Source organism: Triturus cristatus, chromosome 7 (assembly GCF_964204655.1).
Source record: "Triturus cristatus chromosome 7, aTriCri1.1, whole genome shotgun sequence".
In the NCBI taxonomy this organism is placed as follows: domain Eukaryota; kingdom Metazoa; phylum Chordata; class Amphibia; order Caudata; family Salamandridae; genus Triturus; species Triturus cristatus.
In genome coordinates, this window is record NC_140590.1 from 606,943,084 (window position 1) to 606,970,803 (window position 27,720).

General features: G+C 45.8%; 1 protein-coding gene across 1 annotated transcript in view; it reads left to right on the top strand.

Moving 5' to 3' along the window:
- ANKFN1 (ankyrin repeat and fibronectin type III domain containing 1) overlaps positions 1 to 27,720 on the top strand; it is a 1,480,122-nt gene that overhangs the window by 1,391,567 nt on the left and 60,835 nt on the right. The window contains exon 17 of the mRNA XM_085614412.1: positions 10,841 to 11,054. Within this exon, the coding sequence (XP_085470538.1) occupies positions 10,841 to 11,054 (214 nt within the window). The remainder of the gene's footprint in view (positions 1 to 10,840; positions 11,055 to 27,720) is intronic.

A 27,720-nucleotide genomic window follows, 5' to 3' on the forward strand; every position in this document is an offset into this window, starting at 1 on the left:
ATGTTCTTTCCAGGCCGACACCGCCGGGGGCCGCTGGGATCCCCACAATTGAGCGATGTCACGCTTAGCTATCATATATCCCAGAGTCACCCATCGCGTCTGCGGAACCGAGTAATCAGTTGGTTCCCACACATTCAGCAAGCATCTCCTCGCTTCAGGCAACAGCGCGACATGCGTAACCAGACGCAGGACCTCATGCACACCACGCCAGAATCGCTCCACCTTCGGGCATTCCCACAAAATATGCAAAAAAGTCACCAAAGCACCACACCCACGCTTACACAACCCATCCTCAGCATAACCCATACGCAGAAGCCTTGGCCCCGTCATGTAAACCCGGTGGAGTATCTTAAGCTGGACGAAGCGAAGGCGAGCAGGTATGGCCACCTCCTTCGGAGAGGCCACCGCGGAAATCCAGTCTTCGTCGTCCAACTCCAGCCCGTCGGCAACCCAAGCCTCACGGAGGCCGGTCAGCAGGCCCGAGCGGTCATTAATCAATTTTTTGTAAATGAGGGAGATCGTGCTATCCGGAACGTGGCCATCCAGCACTCTATCCTCCAGGGGGGAAGACTCCGGGATGGAGGCGACGTCTGGGAAGACGGAGCCCAGCGCATGACGGACCTGCAAGTACCGAAAGTATTCACTGCCCTGCAGCTGAAACTCCGTCTGCAGCGTCTCGAATGTTTTAAATCCCCCTCTCGTCCAGAGGTCCCCCACTTTACTGATGCCAATCGTGTCCCACTTCTCGAAGCCCTTCGAGGTCCACAGGGAGCCCAACCGCTGAGGCGCATACAACGGCGACGCCCGGGTCAAACGGTCCTTCCACCCCATAGCTGCATTGGCCGCGTGCCACACCCGCACCATGACACGCGTGGGCCCCGTCAAGCGGGGGTCCGGCGCGCCAGAGTAGAGTGCTCGATTGTAGTCGCCACCGGGCAGGAGCATCTTGTCCATTTCAAATGCCGGGTTCAAGGCGGGCCCATAGAGGCCGTGATTAATTGCAGCTAGCTGGGAAGCCCAGTAATACCGCTTAATGTCCGGGAGGGCAATCCCCCCGTCATACCACGGGAGCGTCAACTTCGCCAGGGCTATACGCGGCCTCCCGTCCCAGAACAGGCGGCGCTGTAGACTCTCCTCCTCACGGAAGTAGCGCGCCGGGACTAGGTCCATAGTGTTCTGGAGAGCGTACAGGAAGCGCGGCAACGACATCATCTTAAACAATGCCGCCCGGCCGAGCGGCGAAAGCGGCAGGCGCCGCCAGCGCGCGACGTCCTCCTTCAAGCGCTGGAGGGGGGGAAGCAAGTTTCGCTCGTAGCGGGCCTCCGGGTCCAGCGTGATATAGACACCCAGGTACCGAAACCCCTGCGAGGCAATCTGGATCGGACATCCCCGCGGGAGGACGGGAGCCTCCCCGGAAAGCACATAGACACATGATTTAGCCCAGTTGATGACAAGGCCTGAGTTACGGCCAAAGGAGCGCAGGACATCAACCAGGACAATCAGTGATTTGCGCGGGGAGGCTAGGTACAAAAGGATATCGTCAGCGTAGAGGGACACGCGGTCCTCATACTCGGGGGTCCAACGGAGACCACGGATGGAAGGGTGCCACCGCAGCCACTCCGCCAGGGGTTCCAAGGCCAATGCAAACAGGAGCGGCGACAAGGGGCAACCCTGTCGCGTGCCCCGTCCCAGCGCGAACGGGGCCGAGACTCGCCCATTCACTACCACCTGCGCTAACGGGCCCGAGTACAACAATTTGACCCAGCTGATGAATCCCGGTCCAAATCCAAATTTCGCCAGCATCGCCCAAATGTATGCCCATTCGAGCGTATCAAACGCCATGGTGGCGTCTAAGGACGCCAAGATGGCCGGCTCCCGCACAAACGGAACACGCGTGAGCACCCCGTGCAAGCGCCGCAGATTGAGGGCCGTGTTGCGATGGGGGATAAAGCCAGACTGGTCTTGGTGGACCAAATCGCCCACCACGCCGACCAGCCGGTTGGCGAGCACCTTGGCAAGGATTTTGGGCTCCGCATTCAAGAGCGAGATAGGCCGATAGGAGGTAACCCGGTCTCGGGGTTTCCCCTCCTTGTGGATCACCACGATTGTAGCCAGACGTTGGTCCGGCGGGAGGGAGCCCCGCGAATGGGCCGCCAGGAACATCGCGCGGAGGTGGGGTGCCAGTACGTCCGGTCGCAGCTTATACAACTCGATAGGGATGCCGTTCGGGCCCATGGCCTTGCCAGATGCGACCGAGCGTATAGCGAGGGCAATTTCGTCCGAGGTAGGAGCAGCATCCAACGACTCCCTGTCCTCCACCGAAAGGGAGGGCAGCGCGATATCTCGAAGCAGGGCATGGGAATCCGCCTCCGAGCAGGGAGAGACCGGGGAATACACCTCGCGGAAATAATCCGCGAAGCAAGAGACAATGTCTTCTGGCTCGGTGACACGTACACCATCCATCCTCTCAATCAGCGGGACCACACGACTCGCTCTCTCCTTTTTATCCAACCACGCAATCAATTTACCAGCCTTATCACCCACATCATACAGTCGCCCCTGTTGCTCTCTACTGAGGCCCCTGGCTGCCTCCGTGACGAGGGCCCTATAGGCCGCTTGCTTAAGGTGTAGAACATGCAGTGCAGCATCCGTCACCCCACTCCCCAAATCACCCTCTAGTTCAGTAATTTCGGCCTCCACTCGGGTCACCTCCTCCTGCTCGCGCCTCCGGGCATGGGATATGAAGGAGAGGGCGTCCCCCCTAATAACTGTCTTGAAGGCCTCCCAAAGGGAGATAGCCGAAGGGACAGACCCCACATTCTCCTCAAAATACCGCTGCAAGGATTTAATCAGGTCAGCACGAATGGTGGGGTCGCGCAGGTACCAGGCATTGATTGGAGCTACCCTGCCCTCCCCCCTCGGGAGGACACCAAAGTGCAACAGGAGCGGGGAGTGATCTGAAATACCCCGCGCCAGATGGCGCACCTCTCCCACCCTCCCAGCATAGGCCGCAGGGACAAGGATATGATCAAGCCGCGAGAGGCTACCATGGGCACCCGAATGGAAGGTGTATTGCAGCTGCGTGGGATGTTTTAAGCACCAGCAGTCCACCAATCCCAATGTATCTAAGAGGCCGGACAGCCACGCCTGCGCCCGGGGGAGGTCCCTAGGGGGGTGACGATCCATAGTCCCAGAAACCACCGCATTGAAATCCCCCCCAACCACCAGAAGCCCCCCCGGAAGGTCAAGGAGGAGGCGCCCCAGGTCCGCAAAAGTGGTAGACTGTAGCCCCGGTGGGACATACACTGAAACAAAGACAACCACTTTGCCCTCCATTCTCCCCACCAAGGCAGTGTAGCGTCCCCTCTCATCATGGCGCACCTCATCTATTTCCAGCGGGAGCGAGTTCTTAACCATGATGCCCACCCCCCGCGAGCCAGACGTGAAGCCCGAGTGGGCCACCAAACGATAGCCACGCCGATTCATGGCACAAAAGGAATTACCAATAAGGTGTGTCTCCTGCAGAAAGACCACATCTGGCGAAATTTGTTTCAGATACTGCAGGTCCACACCTCGCTTAATCCTATCCCCCAGTCCATTAACGTTCCAAGACAACAAAGTCAAGTCCCTACCCCCCATCACATACAGAAGCCATCATTCGTCCCCCCGAGAGCACCTCAAAAACACCAATAAAGTAAAGGGTTTGCCTTGCGGTAAAAACGAACACCCCACCCCAACCCACCCGTCCCAACAGAACTCCCCCCTCCCTGCACCCCTGCATGAGCCCAAACAGCCCCCTCAAAGTGCAGTGTGCCTGTCGCCCCAAAGATGAAAACACTAACTAGTCCCCCAGAGGAGGAGGGAAAGCCCCCAAGAGACCCCGTACGACCTCCACGGGAGGGGAACTTACACAATCAGTCAATGATGACAATAATGTTGTCCAGAGCAAGGCCTACTATTAGTCCCTCAGTCCTGATCCGGCAAGCCCTCCCCACCAACCGCGCCCCCCCACCCCCCCGGCCCCGATCCCCGGGCAAAGTGTCCAACCAGTCCCCGGCCGCCTCGGGACGATCAAAAAAGTGCGTGCGACCATCCACCTCTACCCTCAACTTCGCTGGAAAAAGCATCGCATACTTGAGGTTCAGGTCCCGTAGGCGACGTTTGACTCCGAGAAAACTCAGTCTCTGCTTCTGGACCGCCGGAGTAAAATCAGGATAGAAGTTTACGTCCATATTGTCGAGTCTGACCGGTCCTTGTTGCCTAGAAGTCTGCAGGATAGCATCTCTGTCCCGAAAGTTGAAGATCCGGGCAATGAGAGGCCTCGGAGGGGCTCCGATCTTAGGTCTCCCTCCGGGGACCCTGTGGGCACGTTCCACTGCGAAGAGTTTACTCAGCCCCCGGGGCTGGAGACGGGTGAGGATCAGGTCCTCCACAAACAGATCCGCCGCCTCCTCCTCACGTCCCTCCGGCACCCCGACAATGCGAACATTGTTCCTCCGGGCCCGACCCTCGGAATCTTCCAGTGGACGATCCATCAGGGCGCTCGCCTGGCCCAGTCGGCGCACCTCCTTTTGGAGGGCCGCCACGTCCGTTGTGAGGCCCGAAGTGGTGTGGGCCAAAGAGTCGACCCGGTCATTCGTCTTGGACAAATCGGCCCTCACCAGGCCCACATCCACGAGGACCGAGTCAATCTTTTGCGCCAGAGTGTCAAAGCGCTGGTCCACTGAGGCCTTCATCTCGGCGATGGCGCCCATGACGTCCCGGAGGGTCAGATCCGCGGGCAGAGCAGGAGCATCAGTCGGGCCAACAGGGGACCTACGCGGCGCCTCTGGAGATCCCTTCTGGAGGGTGTAGCGGTCCATGCTGTTAGACTGAGGGGCTGCGCCACGGCGGGTCGATTTCACCTTTGCCCGGTCGCCATCTTGTTTCGTGGACATGGCTCCAGTCCCCAAATCGTGCCAATCTCCTTGAAAGGGGCTGACAAACCAGTTCACGGGCTCCGGGGGAGGGCGATCACAGCTCCGAAGGGCGGATCACAGCTGGCGGGCCGGCAGGGCACCCCGATGAAGCCACACCACCGCACGCCGCCTCGCGACCCTACCTCGCTTGGCAGCAAGGAGGGCGCGAAAGCGAAAGTGAAAGTGCGGGGTACGCGAATCGCCCAGCCTCGCCCGCCGCTGTTGTTCACTTTGTCTCCGGATCGCCCCACAACTCCAATCCGGGGGGCCGGCGTGGAAAAGGCCGCAAACCTCAATCGATGCTCCCGCCGGTGTCCGAGGTCCAATTTGGAAACGGAAAACGGGTGGCACCTCAGCTCGGTCTCACGAACACAGTCCCCTCGTCTAGGACAGGATATGGTCAGGATTTATGCAGGAGGTCGCGGAGGTCCTCGGGAGCCTCGCACCTACGCGGCCATCTTGGTTGCGCGCTAGGCTCCTCCCTGTGCCTTATTGTTAATGTTGTTTATGTATGTACTCAATGGATTTGATGTGTCTTGTGATTTATGAAAACTATACACTTTTTCTCACTCTGTCTCACTCTTTGCACCAGATAATAATGTGTGTATGACTTGTTTCTTTTTCTTTTGTAAGACGATACAAAAACCTTTTCGCTTTAAATAAATTACAGAATAACATAATTTGTTTGTGCTATTTACTTGGAGTATGTGTTTAGACAGATATGTGTAACATTGGCTGATATCCTAATGTAGAAAGGGATAATAAGCATAGTAATCATTTAGCTTTGAAAAGTATGTTGTGGCATAACCACTGTTAGTTGGGCACGCTCAGCAGGCAGTGTGGGGAAAGCCCCAAACCTCCAAGAAAGGAGGGTGCATCCCCCTCAGACCGAGCTGACAGTGACTTCACCCCCCAGAAGGATGTGCCCCAGTGGGCTAGAAAAACAAACGTGGCACAGGCCAGTTGCTCAGAGGTGGGGGGTAGAGGCATGTCTTACCCCTATCTCCAGTGGTCACCCCCGTGTGATACATTGTGAGGTATCTCCTGCTTCTTAGACCAAGCAATGTTGTTGCAGGGGAGTAAGGGTGGTAAACCGCTAAGGCAGGGCAGAGCAGTGCGAAAGTCCAGGGTCATATCCAAAGCGGCAGACCGGACCAGAATGGGAGACAGGCCCGGTTCTAACAGGTGGGCTGGGTGGGCCAGGCCCACCCAAACATGAGCCTGGTCCACCCAAACATGGGCCTTGGCCATTGCAGTGACAGCTTGAAGGCCAATTGAAAATGGCCATTTTAATTTAAAACGTTCCTCCAAATGTTGTTTTTCTTCCTGTTCTGGGAGTTGCGTAATTGAGCCTGGGCTCTTTCTCACAGGTACCCCCAATCACGCATCTCCTTTTAGAAAGGTGGGCTGTGTCCTCCAGGTACAATAGGGACATGGCGAAGAGGAAAAATTATTTCTTTAGCACCAGCGGTGTGGATATTTCCTTTTCTACTCAGTGCTGGAGAAAAGAAGTTTGTTTATCCTGATTCACCTTTCCTGACCCCTGCACCTGCTTATCAGATCAGGCCGTGAGGTGGAGTTCTATGAACCATGTAGGAAAGAAAATGTGTGACTATTAGTTCTTTTTTTTACAACTGCAAAGACCCAGCAAGGCACATACTTTGTGTATGCTTTGCTTAAATCGTTTTTATCATTAACATGGCTATGGAGACAAGATAACAATAAAAATGTCCGGATAACTGGTGATTAATGATCCTGCTGAAGATCTATAGTTTGTCTGTTGGTAGTTTTGAAATGCAGATTTTATGTGGATAGCTCAGTGAGTTGCTACCTTTGTCACAGAGATTATTGTGTTACTTGCAGTTCAGAAGTTATAATCCTAACAAAGGACAGTGACCTATGAACTGTCATCAAAGAGCTGCATAAAAACCTGAATGGTATAGTTAGTACTGCCCTTTTTTGTGTGCTGCGATATGGTAGGAACTTCCCCAGTATTTTTTTATTATTCTAATGTAACTAAAAAGATTTTGTTTGGGTAGATATACATTTTTATTAGTAAAGCCAACCCCTAACCACTGGGGTATGCCTTAAATCCTGAGTTTGTGCTTCTCCAGACCAAACCCCCTTAAAACATACTGCCCACCAGTATGGTTGACATGTGATTCCTACACCTTGTAATCCTCATTGGCTTACTTGACATTCCCTAAAGGCTAGCTTACATACTTGTATGATTCATTGTCTCTTCACGATGTGTGCGTGATGTAAAGTACTGTGACACCCTACACTGATATGAGTAGCGCTATACAACAAATGAAATGCATATGAGAGAAGGGATATAGAGAAATGAAGGGCACTGTTGGAGGGTGTTAGTAATCGGATAGTACGGAGAAAGAAGTCCTTGGTGGGGCACCAAAAAATGACCTTCTCACTAGCGCTATAGCTGGCCCTGTCATCGCGTTTCTGTTTCTGTTCATTTAATTAGCAGTCAGGTCATCAGGGCAACTGTGGAACATATTTTAAAGTTTGTTAATTATATTTACTGCTATATTCAATGTTTTAAGTTTGAAGGGGATTTTACTAATGTTTTTTTACCAGGAATAATGTTGTACTGGGATTAATGAAAGTGGAGCTGGATGGCGGCTGATATGGGGCTAGGGCCCTAGGTCAGCTGTGGAATAAGGTGCACAGAAGAGGAATGGTAGAAAAGTGGATAATCGGGCCTGGAAGTACTTGTGTTGAATCCTGGCCTGCTGGAATTTGAAGGTTTGCACTTAGGTCCATACACTGCTCTTACTTTCAAATAACTCTCCACATGCTCAGCATACACACAGAGATGATCTGTTGTATCATGGAGACTGTTTGCAAGTAGATATGATGTAATCTAGGGCTTGTAGGGTACCTCAAGAAGCAACAAATTGGGCCCGAGGTGGCCCACCCCAATGAAACTTTTGCCCACCCAAATAAAAATTGCTGTAGCCAGGCCTGATGTGAGATCTGCCCTCTCCGGAATGGGCCCGCCGTGACCGTCCTTCGCAGAGGGTCGGAGAGGTCCAATGCTCCAAACACGCCCCCTATGATCCCTAGTAGATGGGTAAAGTCAGTGGATACCCCGTATTCCCAGACCTTGCTGGAAATGTCCTGTGCGGCAAGGTGAGGAGAGGATATAAAATGAGGCCGCGATTGCGGTGCTCCTCCTCTCCCAGGTGGGTTCATGCAATCCAGGCCAGGAATTGTCCATTGAAGACCACCGTCAGTCTCTTGGCAGGCTATTTTTACTTCACTGTTGTTGTACCCCTATCCAGGGTCAGAAGCCTCGTCGGCATGATTGCACCCTGCGATAACTATTGACAGGGCCTACAGCCACGGTGTGAGACAACAGCGGGCCAGAAGAGGAGAGGTGCCTAACAGCCCTCTGCACCTGGAATACACAGAGCGAAGTGGCCCGAGGGGCCCCCAGTCATGAAGAACTGATCAGTGCCCCGACACTGCATGGACTGTATGAAATCCTCCCTGGGAGTGTGTGGCAGATGGGAGAGTCAACATCAGGCGGCCTCCCCAATGTATTCATTTCCGTGTCATTGAGGAATTCCTACCTACCTGGAAGAGTGATGTGGAGAAATGTGTTTCCTGCTGTGCTTTCAATACCTGTGGTTTGCAATGCCACTCCCAGGACTTGGACATATACTCAAAGCCTCATTTTTTCTTCGGAAACCTCTCTCCTGTGGTCTGGTGCAGAAAATATTAGCTCAAAAAAAGCTGTGGCATGCTTGTGAGAAAAATAGTAAACAGTGCACATTTCTAGTGTGTGGTCATGTGACTCTTCTCCCCTTATCCCAGGGAACACAGAACATTTCAGAGACAAATGAAGGTGGACATCTTCGGAGAAATGCTGTGGACCAGTTCAAATGAGACACTTTCCTGTGGTTCTGAACAACAGAGATGTGAGGAGCCTTCTGCAAATTAGCCAATGGTTCATTATTTAGGAAACCTGTCATGAAAATGTTGTAGTCACGAAACTGCACATTTAAAAAAGTTAGAACTCTCTGGAGGATGGAAACAAGCTGCAAAGTCGACAACAAAAGATGCAAATAAGGTGACTTGATTTCGTTGATGGCATTTAGAACGTTTTGGAGTGAAGTTCGATGCAGCAAGAGAACTGCTAATCAAACATACATGGCATTGTGAAGCTTGCTCTGCTGCAGGTTTGAGCCATGCCCTGCTGCGGATTTCATATTCCTAGGAAAGTTTGTGTAGAACTAAGATAAAACTTTGGACGGAAAAGAAATACCAATTTTTCCAAGGCTGTGGTCAATTGGAAGTTGTCATGAATGTTGTGTAGGTCGTGGTCTACTGCTTCCATAGGCTATTTTCTTTTCACTTTCCTATTGTTTCACAAAGGAACATTTTTTGATTTAGCTATGAATTGTTTTTGCGACATTATACTTATTGAATGTTTGTATTTCAGTCTTACTAGGTATGTAAATCTTAATTTTTTTCTTTTTACAAGTATTGCAGTGGAATTGTTGCACCAGTACACCAAGTATTTCTCTTAGGAATGGCTGCAGCCAAGCTACCACCTGTCAGCCATGAATTCCTCACCAGTTTGCCTTTTAGGGATCAGATGGTTTGTGCTTGCTGGGTGCTCAGTAGCAGCTCGCATAATGGCTGTGGCCTCACTCCCTTCCACCTTTATCATCTGGTATTCCTATGAGTAGGGTAATACTATTGTAAAGAGTGGGGATGTGCCACGATTAACTAGAAGTAAAGCTGTGTGCGGTCATGATGCTTCTCTCCTTCCTCATCCATGATACTAAACAGTCTGTTACATACAAGCAGTGGTGGTTCGCACAGGTAAAAGCGGCGGGCGGGGTGTGGGGTGCTGGAATTCGATATAAGACAGGACAAGTGATATTAAATAAATAAATAACTGAAACCACTCACTTTGCGCTCACTGCATCGCCGACGCCGCGATGTGGCAAACGCAAAGTAAGTGGTTTTATTTATTTATTTAATATTACTTATCCCGTCGTCTGTCGAATTTCACCACCCCCACCTGCCCCGCCCCACCGCTCTTACTTGTGTGATCTGCTCCTGCGTCCAAGTTGATCAACGTGTATGGTTAATGCAATGCTGTTTCTTCATATAAAGAAGTTATAAACGAAAATCTGTAACCGGGGCCAGAGAACAAGTAGGTTACCTCAGTGCAATGAGACAACATCTCCTTGAATTAATCTTGTGAGTATGGGCCCCCTTTTTTAATCTATCCTCCTGTCTAGAGTGATTGTAATATGGAATGTGTTTGGCAGTAAGCAGTGATTCCTCAAGTAAGTTAGACTGTGTGGTGGCAATAACGGTGACCAACGCACTCTCGAACTAAATGTGGGACTATGTGATTACTTTTTCAAAATAACTCAGACTAAGGGTCTGACTTGGAGTTTGACGGACTGGTTACTTTGTCACAAATGTGACAAATATCCCATCCACCTTGTGCTAGTGTCAGAGGATATAATGCACTTATTATAAAGTGACAGGCATACATTACGTATCACTCAGATGCTTAGTTGGTATCACACCATACTGTTAAATTGAAGTGCTTAATTCATGGAACTAATGCTCTTCTCAAAGGTCAGGTGTGATAAAATATACATAGCCGATAACTCTGTTTTTTGTCTTATATTGCCTGTTTGGAATCATCCAGAAATGTACCTTGCTCTGTAACGCCCACGGAATGTGTCCTTGTGTAACATGTAAAGCGCTCCAATACCTTCAGGTCGAGCCCGCCCTATATAAAACTGCAAAATATAAAAGAACAAAAAATGTGCAAAATGTACATTTTATGTAGTGCGTTTTTCAAGCACTTTTATTTCTATTGCATTGTATAGCAAACCGATGAAATGTGGCGCGATATGAGGTGGATCATGGACGCTTTACATTATGCAAGATATAAACAGCCACCAGCCGGCTTGCCAATAACTCACCTTATCGATGTCACCGAAGAACAAATTCAAACGAAAACAAACTCCACATCATCGCACATAGACTGTCTCCCGTCCCCATCTCCTTCACCAGAGGCTCGACGAAGAAATGCTGTGAGCGGTAAGAAGATAGTATAAATTAAATCATATAAAATGTAAGGTGTGATTGAAGCTTATGGGATAGGTTAGCAGAAACATATGCAGTGCAACTGTTAGCCCTTTAAGAAGCAGAAATGAGAGCACGTGGAGATCCCTGGCATCCAAGTGCCATATCTTGCATTCTAAGGCAGATGGGCTGGGATTCTTAACTTTCTTAAATGTGTACACTTTGCTGCATTTCTTTACACATTTAATAATAGCAATAATTATGCTGCGCAAATTACTTGTATAATACGTTTGCAGTCTTTCATCGAAAATATTCTTTGAAATAGTACTTTGCAAATATATATTTTGATACAGCTAACTGATTTTGGGTTCTGTGTAATACACACTAATCTTTAGGCCAGATTCACCAAAGTGTTTTTAAAAAAGCTGGTTTGACTAACTCATGGAAATTCAGAAAAAACGTCACTATTCGATCACACCTAATCACCGAATAATCTTTGAGCATCTCAGCCTTGACCACTTCTAAGCCTAAGGCTGTCTTGCCCTTGTGTGTGAAGAAAAAAAACTTTATCCTAAACTCTGTATTGAATGTGTTTTTTAGCAAGTGAGCAGGCTGATGCTTGCAGAGGTGCCACTGGGGCAGGAGACATTCTAGATAAAGTGCCTGAACAGCATATACTCTCGACATCAGTAGGAAACGGCAAAAAATATGATGCTGCTTTGTTCCTGAAACCACTACCTCCTTTCCTGATTTTCTGTTCGCTGCCTGCTGCTCTCTGATTCTGCTGAAGAAGAGCTGGACTCTGCCTTCACTACAAGTGATCTCCATGGGCTTGTTCGCTTGCCTCCTATTGCTAGAGACTCAAGGATATCAAAGTCTCTACCCCACCTATTGTGCCTGGCTCACTGGAAGTGTCCCAAATACTTACAACACTGATTTCGATGCATCAACCCAGTTCCAGAAACCACTGCCTCCTTTTAATACTGCCAAAAAGCAGAATATTGGCACCTTGATGGATTGCCTGGATCAAAACTTTCAATGACTTCATAGATGCTATAGAAGAAGCAGATGACAAAAAGATCATCAAATACTGAAAGAACCTGGCAGATAACGGAGTAAAAGAGGTGATAAAGAAGATATTACAGGCTGATGAAGTATCATACCTTTAAATTACGAAGACAGTAGAGGCCAAGTTTAATCCAATGCCGAATGTCAACTGTGAAAGGTACACTTACAACCAAGACATCAAGCTGGTAAGCTGATGGATGAGTTTGTTGGGAAACATGATACACTCAGAAAGCACTGCAAGTTCAATGAATTCAATGATGGAGAAGCCATGCATTTTAGAGTTATTGATGGTTGCCTCTCTGATTCATTCCGATGATGCATGCTGCAACAATCGCTCAGTTTTGAGAACGTGCTCATGGCTGCAAGAGTGGAGGAACATGCCAATTGACAAGCTACTGCTATGGAAGCGGGAACAACCCAAACTGAATCTGTGTTGAGCATGAAAAGTAAGCAGAAACAGAAGGCAGAGGCCCGCAGTGTGATGTCTTTGAAGAAAAATAAATTGTGTGGATTCTTTTTTCCACATGAAGGAAAATGTCCCGCCATGGGACAGATATGCAAAGGCTGCGGGAAAGAAAAACATTTTATAACAGTTTGCAAAGTGAAAGAGAATGTAAGTGCATCAAAAAGAGATGAGTAGATGAACGTCAGAAAGTTCCAGAAGCACTTTAGTCATTCCCGCATAGCCAAATTGCAGCATCGACTAAGGCAAGTGGAAACTAAATGAAGTCGATCAAATTCATCTTTCAACAGTTCATTGATGTCATCATTGAGTGACAGTGAGGAAGATAGATGTCGATGCTGATGTCAGTCACAGACCGATGTATGCATGTAGGATTGGCCGATTCCAAGGAGAAACACAAATCTGAAAAGAATCACTACATTAAGCAACAAAGTTCATTTGGACTTTGTCCTAAAATCCCGCTCAAGGTGAATGGTTGCCCTGCAACTTTCATTATAGACAGCGGTGCATTGATAAACATCATGCTGGCAGAAAAGTACAAAGAACTGTCTCCGATACCGTGTCTCACCCCGTCACGAACAATGGTGTACAACTGGGCAGCTTCTACACTCTTTGCAGAGCAAAGGATTCTTTATGGAGAAAATGACAGTACATGCACAGATTCATGTCCTCCTAGGTACTTTGTCAAGTGCACTCTTATTAAGTTGCAATACTGCTGCTGACATGGGACTGATCTCCATTTACAACTTGAATGCCCATTTTGAAGTAGTGAGTCAATTCCAGACATTGTTTTATGGTCTTGGGAAACTTAAGACGATGAAGATTCATCTTAACATTAATGAAGATATTTGCCCTGTTGCGCAGCAACACTGTCAAATTGCTTTTCACTTCAAGGAAGCAATTGAGTTAAAACTGGAAACACTGTTAAAGCATGACATCATCAAGTGATCTACTGGTCCGAAACAGTGAGTTTCACCCTTTGTGGTGGTACCAAAAAAGGACAGTGGAGGTTCAGTGCACATTTGTGTTGATATGCGACAGGCCAACAAAGCAATCAAAAGAGAAAGACATCCAGGTCCACACATTGCGGACATGATCATGCAGGTGAATGGCACCAAAGGTTTCTCCTGCCTTGATCTGAATAAAGGCTACCATCAACTTGAAGTGGAAGAAAACTGTAGGTACATTACTACTTTTTCTACTCGTGTTGGTTTGTTCAGAAAGACTGCATTTTGGTGTGTCTTCAGCTGCAGAAATCTTTCAAGATGTAATTTGTTGAATAATTCAGCCTGTCAAACATGCTTTTAACTACTGTGAGGATATATTGGTGTTTATGGCTACATGAAAGGAACGTGATAAAGCACTCACACAAGTATGGCGTCTGCTTGCTGATGCAGGTCTCACACCAAATGCAGAGAAGTGTGAGTTTCTCAAAAAAAGACTTAAATTCTTTGGGCATATTTTCTCTGAAAACATAATGTCTCCTGACCCCGAAAAGGTACAAGCATTGTCCTCTACTAGGCCTTCAGAAGAGGTGACTATGCTGTGATCGATCTTAGACATGCCCTACTACTGGTCTAGGTACATTAGTGATTTTGCCACTGTGAGTTCTCCTGTAAGAGAACTACCAAAACAAAATGTTCAGTTTGAATGGCCATCTGTATTGGACTGAAGTTTCAAGAAAATTAAACACGCAATTGAAAATGCCACTGAAATGGCTTACTTTGATCCTAAATTACATACAGAGATTGTCGTGGATGCAAGCCCAGTGGAGTTGGGTGCAATCATTGTCCAAAACAACGGACAGCTCGATGCTCAAAGACGCCTTGGGGCTTATGTTAGCTGGAGGCTATCTCAGACTGAACATGCTTATTCTCAACTGGAGAAAGAAAGCTTAGCTGTAGTGTGGGCATGTGAACACATTCATATGTTTCTGTACGGAAAGCAATTCACCCTTGTCACAGATCATCAGGCATTGATCACCATCTTCGGAAGTCGAAAAGCCAATAAGTCCCTTCGCATCGAGAAGTGGGGGTTGCTACTGCAGGAGTATGATTACACTATTGTGCACAAACCCGGGAAGGATCAAAACCCCCCAGACTACTTTTCACGAGTGCCGCTACAGCATCATAGTACAACATCCTGTTGGCAAATGGCCCTCTCTGAAGGGTCACCCTAAACATTTTGCCTTCCTCCTCCTCTTTTTCAGACCTTCTATTTGTTGGCTGTAGGACTCTGGGCACTTTACCACGGCTGACCAGGGCTAAAGTGCGTGTGCTCTCTCCTCTAAATATGGTATAATTGGTTTACACCACTTTGGCATATTTGATTTACTTGTTAGTCCCTTGTAAAGTGGTACACCATATACCCAGGACTTGTAAATTAAATGATATTAGTGGGCCTGTAGCACTGATTATGGCACCCACAGAAGTAGTCTTTCAAACCTGTCTCAGGCCTGTCACTGTAGGGCCTGTGTGCGCGGTTTATTACCTCTTCGACTTGGCATTCAAAACTACTTGTCAAGCATGAAACTCGCCTTTTATAATACACAAGTCACACCTAAGGTAGGCCCAAGTTAGACCTAAGGGCAGGGTGCGATCTAAATGAAAGATAGGACTGGTATGTTTTGCATGTCCTGACACTACTGTGAGGCCTCCCACTGTTGTAGGTTAGCATTAGGAATTTGTAAGTACACTTTAAAGCTGTAATTTCTGATCAGAGAAGAGTAGCTTTTTTATTTTTCATATGTTTGGAATGGTAATGTCAAATCTTTATTACTGGTGAAGTTTAATTTAGCATTACTATTTTAAAAATGCCACTTTTAGAAAGTGGACATTTCCCTGTGCATATAACTCTGTGTGCTTTGCACAGCATCTCCAATACATGTCTGGGCAGGGTGACAGCTACACACTGTGCATTCACTCTAGACAGCCGCAACACAAGAAGGATAGGTGTTTCTGAGTACCCATCTACATGCATTTGCATTCTGATGGCCTTGCCTGTGCAGGATGGAAAGGCGGAGCTAACACTTCACTTGATTATACAGTGTCCTGTCCCTGCACAAAGGACTGATTACCCCTCACAGATAGCCTGGCAGACAGGACTGGGTTGAAAGGGATACTTGTGCACTGAGAGCTGATTGGAAGTCAACCCCACATCAAAGGCACTTTAGGGTATAATTACTGGGTTTTTGACCCCCAAAAATCAGACACTACTGAACTTGTAACTGAAGTTTCGCCAGAAGAACTGCTGTGCTGTTTGAAGGACTCAACTGGACAGCAAATCGGAAAGGTCTGATTTTCTGTTTGTTACCCTGCTGCCTGCTGCTCCCTGATTCTGCTGAAGAAGAGCTGGACTCTGCCTTCACTACAAGTGATCTCCAAGGGCTTGTTGCCTTGCCTCGTATTGCTGGAGACTCAAGATTATCAAAGTCTCTACCCCACCTCCTGTGACTGGAAGTGGCCCAGATACTTGCAACACTGATTTCGATGTATCGACACAGTTGCAGGAGTAAAGCCCGTGCATCTCATTAGAACCATCGCTTTGCCTCCAGTGATTGTCGCATCAGACAGCGTATCACCACCACTGCAGCTTGGTGAGATCAACGCATCCCCTTGACTGAATGGCAGAATCCAGCACATCGCTCAATGCCGCTTGAATCTGGCACCTGTCCTCGGAACTAATGCATTGCCTTTACTGCGTGGAGAAGATTGATGCATCCTGCACCTGCCGGCCTCGATATCCATGCATCTCGCTGTTTGTGACCAGGAAAGGTACTTTTGTTCACTGGGGCCTGTGTGGGTCCTGTAGCCGGCCGGCGCTACATCGCGGTTGGCCCAGACTTTGACTTTGCCCCGGTCCAGTGTGACCTACAGTAATCTTTTTAGTGCTACCGGCTTCTAAGCGCTTCACTGCATATTTCTTTAAAAATCAATATCTCAACTTCTATACATTGGAATTTTGAAGGTTTTGGTCTTCTTTTGTTATATAATATAATAATCTATTGTTCAAAACCTGTGTGAAGTCTTTTTGTGTTGTATTCATTGTGTTTCTGTGTGAGTGTGTTGCACAAATACTTTACACATTGCCTCTTTTGATAAGTCTGACTGCTCTGTGGCAAGCTACCAGACGGTGAGCACAGATAATCTTTTAGTGTGTATCGAGATTACCCTGACTAGAGTAGACGTCCCTACTTGGACAGGGTGCATACCTCTGCCAACTAGAGAGAGACCCCATTTCTAACACATCCTAAGTGGCTGAGGCCTACATCGATTTCATGGTAAAGTCAAGTGCACCTGCAGCTATTTCCATTGAACAGATTCTGAGAGCTACTAATACTGACAAAGACGTGCATAAGCTCAAGGAAATCATTGCAACACAATCCTTCAGGAAATAAACTCTACCTCTTACAGATGATATTGAGTACCAGACATTCAAGAATGTTCAAGGAAGAACTTTCTGTTACACATGATGGTGTCCTACTAAGAGAGGCAAAAATACTTATCCTCTAAAGCCTGAGGCAACAAGTCATTGAACTTGCTCAAAAAGGACATTGTGGCATTGCAGCAACTAAAAAAGCACTTAGTGATCAAATGTGGTTCCCGCGTCTCAATGAATGAGTTGAAAAGGAGCTTAAAGCTAGTCATCTGTGCAACTGTCTGTTTCCCTTAATGACTCAGCACCCGCTGAACATGTCTGATCCTCCTAGGTATGCCTTGGAGAGAATTGCAGTTGACTTCTTTGGACCCCTTACGGTAGTTGTCAATGAGTACTCACATTTTCCTCTAGCGAAAGACTTATTATCAACCACACATGACAGAGTCATTGAGAGGCTGAATGAAATTTGCGCAACATGGGGTGATTCCTCCATTCTCAGATCTGACAATGGTCTATCCTTTTATAGCAGAGGGTTCAAAGAGTTTCTTAATTGCTTGAACATCAAAAATCAGTAAGGTAAACCTCTCTGGCCACAGGAAAAGGATGTTGTTGAACGATTTATGAGTACTTGAAAAAGGAGGTTCAGCGTGATGTGCTAGAAGGCAACAACCTCAAGTCAGCTTTACACCCATCCCTCTGTGCCTACCAATACGTTCCTCATTCCATGGCAGGAGAAACTACTGCCAACTTGCTGTTTGGGAGAGCTCTTGGAACGAAGCTACCACAAAGGACGGCCGTTTGGTAAATAGACCATGATGAGATTCATGTCACTCAAACCTCTAGCACATGCAAAATCAAGGCTTACGCCGACAAGCACAGATGCACTTGAGACATGTTCTTCAAGAAAGGAATCAAGTTCTTGTCTATTAAAAGCGGACACGCAAGAATGAGGGTCCATTTGATGCTGAACCACTAAGAATTGTGGTGAGCTAAGGACATATGGTAATGCTCCAGCGGGAAAGGGCAAATGTACATATCCTCTCTGCGTCACAGATCCGTCATCACACTAACTCATTCACACACGCATTTCTTGGTGTGGCCCATAACACCAACTCTCATACGACTTTACTTTGAATCTGCATACAGAAGGAAAGAAGCGCTGGACATGTGGGGGGGTACCTTATTACCTATAGAAAGGAATATTTACAGTATTTACATGTTATACATCTGCACTTATAGAATCCTAACTTTAACATCAAGGCACTCCACCACTTGGTCGATGGACCAATTAGTTGGACTGGTTGATGGTGATTTAGAACCAGCTAAAACACATTTAAAGTCTCAGAATGTGTAATCAATACCCTTTAAAGAATCACAAACTCATTCTCTGTTAATAAATGTTTAGTTTATCTGATTAAATTCACCCTCATTGACATAATCAGCATTATAATCAATCAGAATATTAATAACATTGGCATAAAGCAGTATGACAATTATATTTACCTAATCTCTGATTTTGGCGACCATTCTCCTGCAACCTATCAGCCCTGCATAAATCAAATCCCTTCCGATGTAACCCTCCAATCGAATGTAGGCTACAACCCAAATCAGTCCGGTGAAAAGTTCTTTCGCTCGGCACAGCACAGTCCCATAGATCTCCGGGGACCCGATACTCGTGCAAGCAAATCAGTCAACGGGGATTCGGATTACACTACTGTAACGCAGCAACCTACACCCCTCTACTAACCCCCCTTTTATAATAAATTTTGGGTAACATGCTACATTTGCTACATTTGGAATGGCTCTGATTGGCTAAGCCATTAAATTTTGCAATATCAGACTTTATTCACAGAGTTCCTTGTTTCTCATGCGACCAAAGATGTCATCCCATGGTTTGGACAGTTCTCACGCGAAAGGGTCCGAAGTATCAATATGCAGGCCTCTAAGGACAGGTGTTCTTTGTATTCTCTGTCAGTCACACTAGTTGAGTTTTGGCAGTCCTCCATGTTCCTATCCTTGATGAGGAACACTGTTACCCGTTCAGAGGACGCCTGGAGATCTTCAGAGCCATCCGAGTCTGTGCAGTAGACATCGCGCTCACACGACGGTGGCCACTTCCGAACTCCATTTTGGATATTACGGCCTAGTAGGCCCGAATGCCAACTTAAGCGAAACAAACATAAAGAGTAATTAATATACGGAAATGGAGATTCTGATGTTTAAACCCACACTAATCCCTTTATATATTAGTATTTTCTTAGCTTATAGCAACGTTTAAAGCAATAATACTCACCATTTTGCCCTACCAGGAATGCAAACCATTACAAAGCATTATAAATCATGCAACATTTCTATCACAACACATGCTACAGTTAATATGCGTGCTTCAGTTAGTCATTACAATTATTTGCCATGCACTTAGCGTTTAGACCCGCGTGTAATTCGTGTTTATCAAGGTGTGATATTGGTTAATGTCAACACTCCAAACAGTTAATACAGGTTAATAGTTAGAAAGTTACGTAATTAGTATTTTATCATGCAGAATAGAGAAGGTATACAATTTTTTTTTACCTGCTCCACCAGTAACTACCCAATGACTTGGAAAATCCATAACCAGAGACTCGTCACACTTTAAGTCTTCGCATCGGTGTTAGCCAGCTTCAGACCTCATGAGTGAGGCAAATCCACCTGAGTGCCCAAGTCAAGCATTGGACTCTTCTCCAGAGATGCCAGATAGAAGTGCCCCTCCTCTGTCTCATGCAACCAGATCTGTAAGACTGGTGCTAACACCTTGACCACTGTTCAAGGGGTTACAATGTGTATCAGTATCAGTTTATTTAACAATGGTGGAGATGATGTGTCCTGTGTTCATATGTATGAGGCCTCTAGTGGCCCTCTGCAGACTCTTTACAAGGTGTAGCTGGGTGTGGTTAATAAAGTTTGTGCTGCAGCGCAGTTGCAGGCTAAAGAATAAAGACAGAAAACCAAAGTTCTGTGTGTGGTGTAGGCTATTACCTGCTCCCGGGCCCGGGAGGACACTAAAATAACAATTTCTCCATCATTGAAATCAGTGGCCACATTCTACTTGCAATCGTTTTTGCAATAAAGCATTGTGATGTTTATCAAAAATTATTGTCAATAATTGATTTTTAAATAATGCATTGTTAAACAGCATAATGTTTTTGTGTTTTTCTTAAACCACTTTTGGGCAAAAAAGACGTGCAGCCATAAAACCCACCACTCGTGGTCCCTGGAATTCAAGGTCGGTAATAAGCCTTAGGAATGCTTAAAACTGCTGTGAACAACCTGTGGTCATTGATAGCTGCTTCAAACTGAACATGAACAAGACAGAAGCCCTCATATTCGGCAGGCAAATCTTCCTCTGGAATGACTCCTGGTGGCATATGGAGCTCGGTGTCAGGGCTCACGGGAGGTTTCCTCCTAGCAGCCCTGTTGTTGCCATTACTTCTACTTCCTCCTTTCAGCCAAGAATGGGTTGTACCCAGAGTTGGCGAGTGTGCTGGCAATGTCGGGCATCTAAGATGGCCGCCAGCACACTCATCGGTTAGCAGTCTAGCTTTCCATCCCTTGTTTGAGAAGCTCAGATGAAGCGCGCTTTAACGTTCCAAGGCGCACTTCACCGAGAGTTTCACCCGCTACAGACCTTCCTTGTTTACGTCGTGGAAGAGTTAGTCAGGGAACGTTTCGGAGGTCGTCGGGCTTCATGCGTCGGTTCCTTTCCTGACTAGAAGTCCAACAGGTTAGTGAGAAAGTTACGCGCATGCCTACGAGAGCAGTGCAGACAGTGCGCATGATAAAAAGGGATTAGTGTGACAGGAATCTTCTGTGTAAATGTGCAGGACTAGGGAACAGTATTCCGTTAGAGCGACGCTGCGCTAAATAGAATAAAAAGTAACCAGGAAAAGTTTAATAGTGACAGCGCAGGTCTGAGTAAGTAGCGTACGCATGAAATAACGCTACACCTGGGCAGTACTCCGGCAACAGAATCAAAAAGAATAATAAAAGATAATTGGGAAATGTTTCTATCTTAGTAACAGTGGATTAAAACTCCGTCCTAAAACTGAAGTACACTTGTGAATTTGAGCTAGTACTATTACCTAGTAACTACCTAAAAATATCCTCTCGTCATTAGCTAAAAAACAAAATAACGAACTTTGCAACAAAAGTAGCTAGTGTGATAAGAGAGATAGGAGTTAAAAAGGTATTAAGTGCCCAAGTACAGCGCAAATCTAAAAAGGGAAAAAATAAAGCTAAGGCTTCCAGACCATTAAGAACCAGAGAGAGCAAGAATTTAGAACACTTACCTTGTGAAGAAGAATTTAGGAGGAAGCCAAGAAGTTAACAAGTAAGGGAATAGAAGCCTCCCCCCCAAGTAAATTTATGTGGAACAAAAAACTTACCTTGTTCTTTCTTCTTGCAAAATAAGGCCAGCCATCCAGCATCATCTGTGTGAAGAAATAAATAAAGATTAATAAAAGCTTCCAGAATCACTTATACAAGAGAAGAGAGGCAAGTCCATAGAAGACCTCTGGTAAGACAAAAATCCTTAAATAAAGATTCTTGTAAATACTAGAACATTGCAACGGAATAAAGAAAGGTTTAGAAACAGTTTTTAAAGTAATGCTTTAATTTGCAGCCTAAACGAAGAAAGAAGAAAAAAGGCAGAGCCAGAGAATAAGAAGAATACGGGCAGTCTCTTCTTTCTTTTCCAATTTCTCTTTCCCCCCTTATTACTTACCTGCTAGATTATAGAAAAGATCAGCAGGGGCGTAGTTAGGGGAGCGTTGGGAAAAGGCGTCATTCTGCTCCCGTGTGGCAGAATTGAGTCCTGACACTCGGTCACACCCCATGCTGAAAGTTCAAATCTGTAACCTTGGCATCGTATTAGACATCAAACTCTCCATGAAACATCAGGTAAACACCGTTGCCTCAGCCTGCTTCCACACCATCTGCATGCTCCGAAAGATCTTCAGGTGGCTCCCGATCAGCACCAGGACATCTGTGACACAGGCTCTCATCACCAGCTGACTCAACTATGGCAATGCACTCTATGCTGGCACAACGTCCGAACTCAAGCCAATACTCCAGACAACACAGAACGCAGCAGCTAGGCTGATATTTAAACTACCCAAGATTGACACACATCACCTAACACATCCAAGACCTCCACTGGTTCCCTATATCGTGAAGAAATGCCAGCTTAAGCTCTTGACCCACGCCTACACAGCCCTCCTCAATATAGGACCACCCCACATGAACCACCGCCTGACCTTCCACCAACCTTCCAGAAACCTTTGCTGCACTCACTTTGCCTTTGCACAGACTCCACACTACCACCACAGCTTCTCTGGGGGATGCTCCTTCTCTCACCTCACCACCAAAGCCTGGAAACCCCTCCCTCTCCACCTCTGTGCCTGGAGACGCCCCCCACCTTGGGGTGACAGGCCAACTCCGATAAAAAGCTTTTGATTGATTGAGTGACCCTGCAAACGTAGAGTAACTTTATAAAAATTACTTCTGGGGGGCTGCTGCAACTCCTGAACCCCCCCAACATCCTCCTTTGTTCAATTGGTAGTGACCCCACCATCTTGGGTCCACCAGGAGGAAACACACTTGATGGGAAGAAATCCTCACAGGGCATTATGGGGTGTTCAAAGCGAACACTAGGAGATGATGTGCGGAGCGCTGAAACTTTTCAGACACTCACCCCCAGTCACAGATCTGGGTTGAATCCATCATCGTTCTTTAGCTCACTTTGCCACCTCAGTTCAGACACAGCTATATGAAAATCAGCCTTGACCCTGTACCTCATGGGAACAGTCCAGCCCAAACTTCCAAGCCAGGTCTTTCCTGAACTGGAAACAAACGTCCGGGTGCCGGTCTCAGGGTGATGCCCTTCATCAGCCAAGCTAGTTTGAATCGAGTGGCAAAGTGAGCAAGGGACCCACATCTGGGCATACCCTGACAACTTAGGGCGAACAAAGCAAACACAAGTAAATGATGGATCATTATTTAGCTCACTTCACCACCTCAATTCAGACCCAGCTCTATGCAAATCAGTCTTGACCCTGTTCCTCATGGGAACAGTCCAGCTCAAACTGCCAAGCCAGGTCTTCACCGAACCGGAAACAAGCATCCTGGAATTATGGGTGGCTACCTCTTGGAAGCATGAATGCAGAATGGGCGGCTTTGGCCAAGGCTTCTTCTTTTGTTGCACAGGGCTTAGCACCCTGTATCTTCTTTTTCACTCCCCGGGTTTATAAATGTAGCTTGAGTTGACTCATTAATAGGCATTGACAATGGTGAGTAAGGTTGAGCGAGGGACCCCAGAGTGAGAAGTCATCTTTTATAATTTTCCTAACAAGATCAAAATAAAATGGTTGCACCAAAGTATTTGTGAGTGACAAATACTTTAATCTTTGAAATGCCTTCATGATTGACTGAATGTGAAATGCATAATGTTGGTTAGATATGTTCCCTCATATTGATGATCTCTTGGCTTCCCTAGCAAGATGTACAGCCACAGTGTAGAAAAGACAACTGTAAGCCTAATGCAATGAGGAATTCAGAAGCAATTTCCAAAAGTTCTGACCGACAGAGCAGGTCAAAATGCAGATCAGCAACATATTTTACTAAATATAGCCACTGTATGTAAGTAGGTCAATATACATATTTATAGAGGGCACATCTAGCGGAGTGCATTTCAGTCAGTTTTGTCAGGGTACAAAAGCTGGGTGGCTGGATGATCGTACACAGAGCTGCAAATGGTTGGGAGGGGGGAGCCTTAACTGTCAAGAGGACAAAGGTGAATGTGGACCTTGGTACATTATAAACTCATTGAACATATGTTTTGGCACATCTTCACTGATTTATACTATCTGATTCTCCTCGATGTACAGATATCGATTAAGAGGCTGGAGGAAAAACATTGGAGTACAGTTTTTATAAATCTCATGCCTGGTGAGAAGACATTGATGAGGGTTTGGTAATAGGTTAGGAATAGGAGGTATGGGTCAGCTTTATCTGCATTGAGGGGGGTATCACTTACAATGTAGACAGTTGTGGGCTCTGTACGAAGCAAAGTTTGTCTCTTGATTGATGGTTTTGTATAAGGAGGTTGGTGTTCACGTGTTCTCGTAGTTGGATGGTTACTTCTTTTTCTATATTCTTTCTGAGACAGGATTGATAAATGATGAGTTGACAGATGGCTCATTGAGGTAGTGTATTGACTTTCAGCAATGGGAGGATTTCACATCGCTGGAGGCAATTTGAAACGGTTACTTGCACGATTAAATCATTGACTTCGTGGAGGAGAATTGTGAGTATTTTACTGGGGATATAGAAAAGGATGGAAAAGGGCTGAATTCCATCCTCACAGGAGGTTGCTTGGAGGCTTCACAGGAACGACTACAAGATTGGTATGTGAATATTTAAAAGCAATATGCATAGGAGAATTGCACGGTGGATTGAATGACATTTGTTTATTCGTGTTTAATTAACTCTATGTTTTTGTTGATGCTTTCTCTGAAAATGTTAATGGAATGCCATTTGGTCTTTGAATGTTATATGGGTGCACCTGACAATTGATGATGCAGTGCTGCGTTTAAGGGCTCTAGGATGGTGTTTGTGTAGTAGTAATGTCATGAGGCTGATGACGCCCTTTCGTCTTGTTGATCTGAAGATCAATACCCCTTTGCAAGGTGTCCCCTGCAATTTATTTATTTTTCCTACAGATGGAGTGATGTCATGTAGGAGGTCATTGTTATACTGGAGGGGGCAGAGTGTTTAACATTCCTGTGCCTATGTTTCAGAAAGTGTGGTTGTCAAGCTTGAGGTTGCTTAAATTGCCCAGGAGTAAATTTACATTGTTTGTTGGCTAGAAAGTGGACAATGGGGTGACCAGATCTTTTTTTATTCATTTTTTATCGGGATGTCCTAAAATCTGCCGGAGAGTAGGCATGAAGGTGGTGAAAGGTATTGATGGTGTTTCCTAGGTTGTGTGTAGGTTCAGTGATGGAGTTCTGAATTTTCACTCTTTGGCTCACAAACATGGTGCTACTTTGCTTATATTGCTCTGGGGCAGTGCAATAATATGGTCTTGATTGGGGAATTGGCGATAATGCACACTGATTCTTGGTTGAGATAACACTTTATCGTGGCAGTGGTAATTTCTACTGGTGATGATTCCAACAGTGTTAGTCATATGTTTAGGCTATTTAACTTATATACTAGGAACCTCCAGATTTTATATTACTGCTCAGCTATACCCTAGGATCTTTCTGGAAAAGTGATTTTTGATTTGAATCTATGGATTTGTTACCATCTGTTGTGTGCTGATGCTTACTGAACAGGCCTTATCCATAAGAGTGCTACTAAAACGTTGTGAAATTGATCTGCCAGTCCACTGAAGCCCTTATTTCAGTTGTACTGGTCTTACTGCATGTTGTATGACATAACAACGCATGCATTTACAATGCATTCTTTTACCACACATCCTGTACCAAGTAATGCACTTACCATGGACATACCTTTACCATACATGCCTTTAAATGCAAGGTAAGGCATGCATGGTAAAGGCATCCCCTAGTAAAGACTGCTTTGAAAAGGCTGTCTCCCTTCATTGCATGCCAGGACCTCAGACTGACATTGGAGAATACTTAAATATATTAATTTTTACTCAATTATAAGCGAAGGTCTAGATGCAACAATTCCATCCTATTGTATCCAGGACATTTATGATGCTCTTCCACAAGATATTTTACAGACAATTAGAAAGTATGCCCTTGAAGTTGAACTGGCCCATGACAGCCTTTCAGCAGAATCAGTGCCTTATAAGAATAACCATAAAATAATTGTAAATTCAGAACTGACAGTTGTTGGTGGTGGCAATGTCATCAAATGTGTTTCGTTAAGGTACTTTGGCATGGAAAAATCTGTTTCAGCTGCATTATGTTTTGTATTTATGACATATTTATTTGGTGTTTCATATAGCGCGAACTTGACCCTAATAGGGTATTCAAGCTCTTTACATTCACATACATTTTACACTTACAGCAACACAAACACCTTACAGTTTCAGTAAACCTAATCATTATACAATAAGTTACTAGCAACAGTTATGCTACAAAGTCATAAATTAGTTGCACATTGAATTGTGAGAGAAACATTTGTGTATGACATGCAAATTTACAAAATCAAAATTACGTTAGTGGTCGATGTGTGGTGGCGTGTGTATTAAACAAGAAGGTCCTCTGATAATGACAAGACTGATGGAGTTATGGCAGGAATTTGCTCATAAGAAAGGTTTTGGTTGCGTTTTTAAAAGCCATGAAGGACAAGATTTTTCTAATGTTAGCGGGGAGAGCGTTCCAAATTCTTGGTGCTGCACCAAAGAAGGTTCGATCATAAGTTCTTTTCTTTCGGAAAAGGGACGGTTTCAGTAATAGATCTTCATCGGCATCCTCCTGATAGAGTGATTTTCTGAGCTAGATACATGGGTGTATTGTAATGTATCGCTTTGTGAGTGATGCATGCCATTTTTAGATGTATTCTTTCTTCGTTGGGGAGCCAATTGAGCGCTTTCAGATGAGGGGTGATGTGGTTGAATTTTTTCGATCTAGTTATAAGTCTTGTAGCGGATTGAGACAGGCTTTTAGTGGAGCTGTTGAAATCTTAAGAAGACCGGCTAGTGTTGTGTAACCGTACTAGAGCCTTGATATGACTAGTGCCTGGACTGCAGTTTTAAGGTCTTCGTTAGTAATGAAAGGTTTCAGTTTTCTGAGGTAGCTTAAGTGGAAGCGGGCGTTTTTTGCCATCGTGTTGATATGTGCAAGCATGTTCAGGTTTTTGTCTAGCATAATGTCCAAGGATTTGTTTGAATCTACAATCCGCAGGATACAGTTTAGCGCCGTGATTAATTTGGTACACTCCGCAATATCCGTGGTGCACTTCTGGGGGGAAATCAAGAGGAATTCCTTTTGCTGTAGGTTAAGCTTGAGGTGATTACTAGTTAGCCAATTAACTGTTTTCTTTAATGCCTGGTTCATGATATCGATCTCTTCTATTGATGTGATCTTGAGGTAAAGCTGTGTATCGTCAGCGTACATGTTAAAGGAGATGTTTGCTTGCTGTAAGATATCTGTGAGTGCCTCTATGTACAAATTGAATAGAGCAGGGGATAGTGTTGAGTCCTGTGGTACTCCAATAGAATTTTTGGATGAAGCTGATAAAGTTTGGTTCACTATGAATGTTTGCGATCTGTTTTCTAAGAACGAACTGAATTTCTTTAGGACTGGACCCTCTAAGCCCATTCTTTTTTTCAGGCGATATAGTATTTTGGTATGGTTTACAGTGTCAAATGCAGCTGAAAGGTCAAGCAGGATTAAGAAACATGTTTTGCTGCGTTTGAGGGCAAGTAGAGCATCGTCCACAATGTGCAGAATTGCTGTTTCAGTGCTATGGGTCGGTCTAAATCCTGATTGGAAGTCATTCAGCAGTTTGAATTCAGAGATTTATTGGCTCAGTTGTTGCTGTACACATTTTTCAAGGACTTTGGCTTGCATGGGAATGATTGTTACTGGTCTGAAGTTGTTGAGGTCTGCTGGGTTCCCTGTTGTTTTTTAAAAAATTGGAGTGATGTGCCGTATTTTTAGGCAGTATGGTAGTGAGCCTTGCAATAGTGAAGCGCTAATAATCTTTGTCCATGAGACAATGAGCAGATGGTTTATTGTAGACCAACAATTTGCAGGTAGA